The sequence below is a fragment of the Tupaia chinensis genome, unplaced genomic scaffold (assembly GCF_000334495.1).
Source record: "Tupaia chinensis unplaced genomic scaffold, TupChi_1.0 Scaffold000493_1, whole genome shotgun sequence".
Taxonomy (NCBI): domain Eukaryota; kingdom Metazoa; phylum Chordata; class Mammalia; order Scandentia; family Tupaiidae; genus Tupaia; species Tupaia belangeri.
Window position 1 is genome coordinate 1,228,320 of NW_006160005.1, and position 8,228 is coordinate 1,236,547.

The 8,228-nt window shown below is 60.1% G+C and overlaps 1 protein-coding gene across 1 annotated transcript in view; it reads left to right on the forward strand.

Moving 5' to 3' along the window:
- The window catches only part of NTN1 (netrin 1), a gene marked incomplete at its 5' end in the record, with an annotated part of 253,366 nt that extends 245,146 nt beyond the window's left edge, over positions 1-8,220 (forward strand). The window contains one exon of the mRNA XM_006156427.2: positions 7,846-8,220. Coding sequence (XP_006156489.1) covers positions 7,846-8,174 — 329 coding nt within the window. The remainder of the gene's footprint in view (positions 1-7,845) is intronic.
- Positions 8,221-8,228: the final 8 nt, after the last annotated feature.

Here is an 8,228-nt window from a genome sequence, read left to right on the forward strand (position 1 = left end):
GAGTGCGTGTACTTGCCAGAAAGACAGAGACAGAGAGACAGAAAGTGAGAAATCACCCCCCATGGGGGATGGCTACACCACAATCCCTTCTACTCCATTCTCCTCTCGGGATCTTGGGGATGCACACACATGGACCCGGCGTGAGTTTAAGCCACCGGGTCCGGGACTCGAACAGTGGTCAACTACATGGGAGTCCAGTGATATAGCCATTTATACTGACTGCTGGTCTGGCACTTGATTTTTTTTTGAATTATTTTACTTATTTAATTTTGTTATTATTATTATTAATTACACCAGAGAGAGAGAGAAAAAAAAGGGAAAGTGAGACAGAAAACCACCAGATCCGGAATTCGAACTGCAGTCAGTCATGTGGGAGTCCAGTGCTTTAATCACCACGCCACCTGCTGGCCCCCAAGGCACTTTCTTCAGTGCCCTTGGGGAAGCAGGTTTGACAGTGGTTGACTCTGAGAAGACGACAGGTGTTCAGTACTGAGTCCTGTATGGAGAAGGTGCACGGACGCTCACCCCACGTGCGGCAGGGCTCCACACACGGGTGTCCCGGGCCAGCCAGAAGGGCCAGCCCAGCTGGGGCAGGTGGGTGCTGCTCTTGGCCGCTATGCAGAGGGGCTTGCTGGAGGTGGGAGCCTTGATGGAGAAGGGGGTGGCTGGCCCGATTGCTGGGGCTCTCCCGAGGGCCACTCACCTTCTGCAGATGGATCTGGGGGCCCTCTGGCTGTGAGCCCTGGAGAGCCCAGGGGGCGATGGGGCCTGGATGGAGCCATGTGGGAGGAGGCTGGCTCTCACACCCTTTCCTCTTCCAGAGCCTGGGTCCCTGCTGCTATGGGCGCTGGTCTAGAGGGAGCTTTCGCTGCTTGCTGTTCGGCTTCTCTGGGTGGCTCTCCATGCACTCAGCAGGCCTTGTCCTCACGGTTGCCCTTCGCGGGCAGAGACCGGGGTGGGCCCGGCCAGCCTGGAGCCCAAGGCAGAGGCTGAGGCAGTTGTATGCTGATGAGGCTGTGCTTCACCACACCCGGAGGGGCAAGCGTGTCTGTCCTCCAGGACATCCCACGCCAGCTCCGTCCATGGACGAGCCCCGAGTTAGGAGGCAGCCGTGCCGTTTCCTTTCCTCCTGACAGGACGGGACGGAACAGGTCGGGGAGGCAGCCCTCCACTTGGGCAGTGGGCGCTCCCTGAGCTGCTTTGCACCGGGCCAGCCCCCTGATCTTCCTCGCCTGTGGGCCTGGAGGTGCCCAGGCAGGTCGTGCCCACATCCTAGGGCCCAGAACCGGTATCGCCCCGAGTCCAGCTCTCCAGTTCTCAGACCTCCTGATGTCTCTCCTCCAGGGGTCTCTGGGCAACCAGTTGGTCGCAGGCACTTAATCCCTCTCTGAGCCCAAGAACAAAGCCCAAGCACTGTGACCCGCAGGGGAAACTGAGGCGGTACTCACATCGCTGCGGGTTCTGAGGCAGCCTCCCATACGAGTACTTACTTGGTCGAGGGGGAAAACCTCCAGCCAGCCCCAAGTCGGGTGTCCCCATCTTATCCTAGGCCTGAGGCAGGGCCTGGGGGGCGGGGCAGGTATGTGGCAGGAAGGGGCAGCCCTGGATTCCTGAGGACCCTCAGGAACAGCTGTGGCGTGAGTGACCCGTGCCTTCAGTCATCACTTGGGTTCGGAACTGGGCAGGTCTGCTGTGACGCGCAGCGGTGGGAGTGCCGCCCCCACTCCCCTGCCCTCTCCAGCAGGGCCGTTCCTCTGGGCAGGACAGCGTCCTGAGAACAGACCTTGGCTCTGCTCGGCAGTGTCTTGCCTTCGCAGGGGACTGGGGAGCACGTGGTCTGGCCGCGTTAAGAAAGCAGCTGCAGCTCGTGATACGCTTTCTATACCGGGAGATTTATGGGGCCGCATGGTTTTAATGGTTCTGCGGGGTAGTGTCCACCCCCCTCGTCCTGGCCGCTGTCTCCGAAGCAGATGGGTGACAAGCCTTCCCTAGCTGGACCAGCCCAACAGGAAGGGACTGCTGGTGGGGGGAGGCAAGGGGCTGACCACCCAGGCCTCCTAGGGAGGGGTGGCTGCTGGGAAGCTCCTGGGGGCCCACCCCGAGCAGCTCATAAATCGGGAGGCCTCCAGGAGGTAGGAAGCCTCCCTGCTGAGGTGTCCCACGCGCTCGGCTTTACCGGGGTGAGGAGTTACGGGGGGGAGGCGGGGGCGAGGAGAAGGGCTGGCAGCCCCCGGAGCGCCTCCCCGGGGCCCAGCTTAACAGGTTCTTCCCGGCTGGCCTTCTCCTACATGTCAGTTCCCAACGGGCGGATCCGCGAGCATCAACTGGGTCTTCTTCCCTGGCCAGACAACTTTCCTAGAGCCTGGCCCAGGTGGGCAGTGTGGGTCCCAGCAGGGGAGCCCCCACACCTGCAGAGACAGGCATCAGGCTCCTGCCGCTGGGCCCTTAGCTAGCAGCACGCTCAGGCCCTGGTGGCTGTGGGCCAGAGCTGGAGCTGGGACGGGAGGGAGGCAGGTTTTGAATGAACTGGGACTCTGGACAGAAGCAGGACTGCAGGGGGCAAGCCCCTGCCCCATGGGGGAACCCAGGCAGAGAAGGGGACCTGGAGCTCCCCCATTTTTCAGGTTGCCTTTGGTGGTCTGGTCATTTCCCCAAAATGAGGACTCTGGGGAGGTTGAGGCTCCCTGGGAAGGATGGTTAGATGTCTGCTTCTATAGAAGGACACGCCAGTGCCTCCTGCTGCAGCCTGGTGTGCCCCACGTGGCAGCCAAGACGACCCTCCAGGCTCGGCAGATGGAATTCCTCCCTCTTTACCCAGGCTTGGAGAACCCAGCCTGCCTCTGACACCTCTGCTCCTGGCCATTCCAGCCTAACACCGGCTGGGCTGCCCTTACTGGCTCTGGCTTCCATGGGCCTGATCCTCAGCCACCTTCTTGCCTCCTTGGGGTCACCACCAGCCCACCAGAGCCCACGCAGTCCTCTGCCAAGGGATGGAGAGAGGAGACTGCCCCTTCCAGCCAGCTTCAGGCTTGAGTTAGTTCGAGCAGTCAGTCCCGCAGCTCGTCCTGTGATAGCTGAGAAAGCCCTTCCTGTGAACCCCAGAGTTTTGGGGGGAACTGCTTATAGCCTAGCTAACCAAGTTCTCTGGTGGACTACAGGAAAGGAGGGCTCACCGAGTAGACATGAGACAGCTCATGGACTCCAAGGCCAGGGGACCATCCAGCCAGACCCCTCTGTCCTGGGCGGTGAAGCTACTCCTTGCTTCTCCTTTACCCTGTGGTCTGCTCCATCCTGCAGACCCGCCCCTTCCCGGTGGTGTGCCTACAATCAGCCTCATGGGCCAACTCCAGGAGTCCGATTTCCACATCCTAGCCTGGCCTGCTTTGGTCTTCACCAAGGGATAGAGCCCCGTGGCACAGTGCACCAGGCCACTTGCAGCAAGGCCCATGATGAGCCACTGAACCCTCAGTGGGGTGAGCCAGGGCTCAGAGCAAGGGAGGATGAACTTGCCATGTGGACCTTAAGATGGAGTCACTTACTGTGTGCAGTGGGGCCAGAGGCACCAGGAGTCTGGCGGCCTGGCCAGCAACTGCCTCATCGACTCCTGTGTCTCTGCAGAGAATGGCCACTCTGGCTTAGGGCCAGGGTCCTCTTGCTGTACCCCAGCAGTCTCTCACTGGGGGTCTTAGTACACCTCCCTTTTCCCCGGTCTGATCTCACAGTCTGACTTTCTGAAGGTGATGCCAGCTCCCTCACTTCTGAGTACGGAGTGGGGGATATCCTCACCAGAGCCCCATGTTCCAGCCTGGGTGAGAATGCTGTCAGCACATCTGTAAAAGGACAGAGGGGGCCACGCATCCTAAGAGCTGAGGCTCGTTGCCTGGGCAAGTTTCCTTGTGTGGGTGTGTCTTGGGCCGTGTGGGCTGTTGTAATGGTATACGTTAGACGTTAGACGGGGTCATTTATAAGTGGGAGAAATGGAGTACTCACAGTTCTGGAGGCTGGGAAGTCCAAGATCATGGACCGAGAAGATCAGTGTCACTTGCTTAGTTTCAAAGATAGCACCTTGTTCCCGCAGCAGAAAGGGGAAGTGGAGCTAGTACCAGCCTTTGGTATGGGCACTAATCCCATTCTGAGCCCCTTCAGGGTGGAGCCCTAGTGACTTGGTAACTTCCCAAAGGCCCCCCTCTTAATATGCTCACATGCGGTATTTGGCTCTGCCTGTGAATTGGGGGAAGCAGAACCACAGCAGAGAGTACAGGCTCTGTCTCCTGGGGTGGGGAGGGCTGCCTACCACCAGCTGTGCTTTGTCCCCTGGTTGGGCTATGTCACATGTCACAGGCACATTTGGGTTGGTGGGGTCCCCAGGCTCTGAAGTCCCCTGTCATCCCCAGTCAGAGGTGGCAGCAGCCCCGAGGTCGCCGCTTCAGTGCGTATTCTGAGTATTTTCATCTGCGTGTGCGCTCCAAGGACTTGGCCCGTGCGCTGCGTGTGCAGCTCATACTTGGTGGCTGTGTAATGTACAGAGGCGTTGCCAAGGGCAGCGGAGCCCGTGCGCTGCGTGTGCAGCTCATACTTGGCGGCTGCGTAATGTACAGAGGCGTTGCCAAGGGCGGCGGGAATGGGGATTTCTTTCCAGGATCATCACATGGGTCCTCCCACAGCCTCCCAGCCCCCACCCAGGGCCCTTGCTCTCCTGCCCCTGGATCCAGGGCAGCTCCTGCACCCGAAGCAGTGAGGATCCGCTGGGGGCGGCAGGAGGACAAAGGCCTGCTGCTTTGTCCCTCTGAATTCTTGATAGCAAGGTGTCCGGGGAGGGGTACCTCCCGGGCTTTATCTGGGTATCAAGCAGGTCCTCTGCCTGTGGAGGTGTGTGTGGGGTTGGTGGGGCGGCGTGTGTGCTATTTCGGAAGTCCTGCCTGGTTTTCCAGGGTATTCACTGAGGGGAGGGGAAACTCAGACTGGGACGAAAGGGCAGGGTCAGCAGCCCTTCTGCTGTGGGGGGCTGGGCTCTTGCACGTCCCTGGGAGTAGCACCTTGTCCAGCCAGCTCTTCCTCAGAGAAGCCACGAGCCACAGGTCTGCTCTCTATCTGGCCCCAAGCTGAGACCCACGACCTCATCCACGAGATGCATCTCCTGGTTTCTAGGGCTGTCAGAACAAGGAGCCATCGCGGGGTGCCGATGGGTGGGTTTCTCCTGAGGCCTCTCTCCTCAGCGTGTCGAAGGCCATCTTCTTGCTCTGTCCCCTCAGGAGCTCCCCTGTGTCTGAGTCCTAATCGCTTCTTTTTACATTTGCCATGGAGAGCGCGTGCTCACCAGAGAGAGACAGAGAGGTGGAGAGAGCGAAGGTGGGAAAGCACCCCCCAGGGGGATGGCCAGCCCTTCTGCATCCTCTGTTCTCCTCTTGGAATTCTGGGCAGGCATGCACATGTGTCCGGTGTGTTTTTCAAGCCGCCAGGTCTGGGACCTGAACTGTGCAGTTGGTCATGCGGGATCCCGCCGCCTTCACCACCACACAACTGGCCCACATCCCCTAAGACACCGGTCACACCGGGGGAGGGCCCATCCTTGCGACTTCCTCTGTACTTCCTTAAAAGCCTAGCTCTAAATAGGTGGGGAGGACTTGGCCACACCAACGTGGGGACACAGCTCAGCCCACAGCACCAAGGGTTGTGCCGCATTCCCCAGGGGCCCCGCGTTCCCTGGGGCCCCACATCCTTGTCGAACCACCCCAGCTCTTCTTGGCTGGGGGGAGGGGACACTGAAGCTGGGCCAGGGGTCTGAGGCACCATTTCTGGAAACAGCCATACCCTGAACGAGGCTCATTGTGTATTCCACTCAGTCCTGAGAGAGGAAACCGGGGCTCTCAGGGACGACGGGGGTGGATCCCCATTGCTTAGGCGAGGGGCACTCAGTTGCCAGGGTGACCTCCATCGGCACAGTCAGACACACACGGCCCAGCCATGCCTCTGGGCGGGAGTGGACCCCCCCACTCAGAGTTCACACTGAGTGTTGAGTCCCTTGGTGACAAAAACATGGAAACGGTTGCCATGGCAGCCATTCTTTGGAGCCCTCAGACTGGAGTGCAAAGTTCAGGATGCCCAGGAACAGCTGAAATGAAAATATGGGAAAATCCGCCAATTCCCTCACCTCGGAAGGGTGAGTTGGATGGCGTCCGAAGCTCCTCCGAGCCAAGCCGTCTCTGTCTCTCCCCATCACCCTAGGTAGGGAGTGGGCGTTGGGGGGTGGAATGGAGAGGTCCCCTGGGAGCGGAGGTGGCAGAGTGGTCCCAAGAAACCTGGGGGAGCCACCAGCATGGGAGGAAGGCCACACTGGGGCTCAGGGCCGGTCGTGGAGAGGTGATAGCCACCGAGGCCTTCCCTGGAGACAAGTCCTGGGGACTGCCAGAGTGATGGCCTGCCTGTGCCTCCGTTTCTTCAAGCTGCTGCTGCTTTCTTAAGGGGGCTCAGGTGGACTGGGTGGCCAGGATGAAGTTCAGCCCCATGTAGGTGACAAGGCTTCTCTGCCCAGTGGGATGATGGGTACCGGGTGTGGTGTGGGTCCAGCGAGGGGAAGGCGTCCTGATTGTGGCCATGGGGCAATGACCACGTTTCCCTCGACCAGAGGCGAGCCAGCAGAGGCCTTCTCAGGTACGCCCTGGACTGGCGGCAATGGCCATGTGCCTCCCAGGTGGCCCCCCGTGTGGCCAGCAGTTCCCCCAAGTAGGTCCCAGGAGGCTCTGGTGACCAAAGGTGGTTATTTGGGAAATACAACCCACACATGCACTGGATTCACAGACTAGAGGCTCTGAGAAGTCCTGCAGGAAGGAACCTGCTCAATTTTGTGGAACCTAGTATTCCACAAAGGCATTTGAGCAAAGTTCCTCTTTTTTTTTTAATAAGTATTTTCTCCTGTCTTTAAACACCTCTTATCCTGGAGAAGTAACATCAGCTAACGTTTACCGAGGCACTGCTTCTCCGTGTGTCCTCTCAGCCAGTGTCATCAGCACCACGCGAGAACTTGTGAGGATGCCCATCCCAGGGCCCCGCGTGCATCTGCTGAGTCCAGCCGTGCGGGGCGGGCCTGAGCAGTGCACGTGTTCCTAAGTCCTCCAGGGGCTTCTGATGAGCACTTGGTTTGAGAATCCAGGGAAATGGAGGCAGAGAATTGGGAGGAAGAGGAAGGGCGGGAGGACAAGGGGGCGCAGAGGGAGGGAGGCAGCCTCCAGCCCTCCCTGCAGGGCACTACAAGGACCCAGGACTCTGGGAAAGGCACTGTGGCTGCCCTGAGGGACAGCTGCTTTTTTCTGCACCTGCTGCTATGACCTTCTGAGCCTCGATTGAGGGCAAGGCTGGCTGTGTGTCCAGGGTGGCATGAGCCGTAGTGTTCAGTGGTTGGGGCCTTTGGAGATGCAGGCACCTGAGGAGTGACGGGCCAGTGAGTGGCCACCCTGCTGTCACTCAGGGCGGGGCTGGTCAGTTCCTGCAGGCTTCCTCTGGCCTTCCTGGAGGTCAGTGGGCCTTAGCAAGGGCAAGTAGAAGGCTTTTCCCCACAGGTAGTATTGGCGGCACTTTCTCAACAGGCAGGAGATGAGCCTCCCCGGGCAGTGGCTGTGGCCAGGTGTCAGCAGCTGGGGTTCTGGGACCAGCTTTGTTTCCGTACCACTCACCCCTTCTCAGGGTGGGGTACCCACCACAGTCACTTCCCAGCCGTGGGTCTGCTTTTCCTTCTTCCCAGGCTCTTGTAGAAGAGAAGGTGGGCTGGTGGGGCCGACCTGGCCTCAGGGCTGGGGGCTCAGGCTGCCCCCGGCCGGGGCCCACCCGCCTGCCTGTGCTTCCTTGCAGCTGTTCAGATCCACATCCTGAAAGCGGACAAGGCGGGGGACTGGTGGAAGTTCACGGTGAACATCATCTCCGTGTACAAGCAGGGCACGAGCCGCATCCGCCGCGGTGACCAGAGCCTTTGGATCCGCTCGCGCGACATCGCCTGCAAGTGCCCCAAAATCAAGCCCCTCAAGAAGTACCTGCTGCTGGGCAACGCCGAGGACTCGCCTGACCAGAGCGGCATCGTGGCCGACAAGAGCAGCCTGGTGATCCAGTGGCGGGACACGTGGGCACGGCGGCTGCGCAAGTTCCAGCAGCGCGAGAAGAAGGGCAAGTGCAAGAAGGCCTAGCGCGGAGCAGCGGCGCGCCGGGGGCGGGCGGGGCGCCAGGCCGGGCGAGCGCGA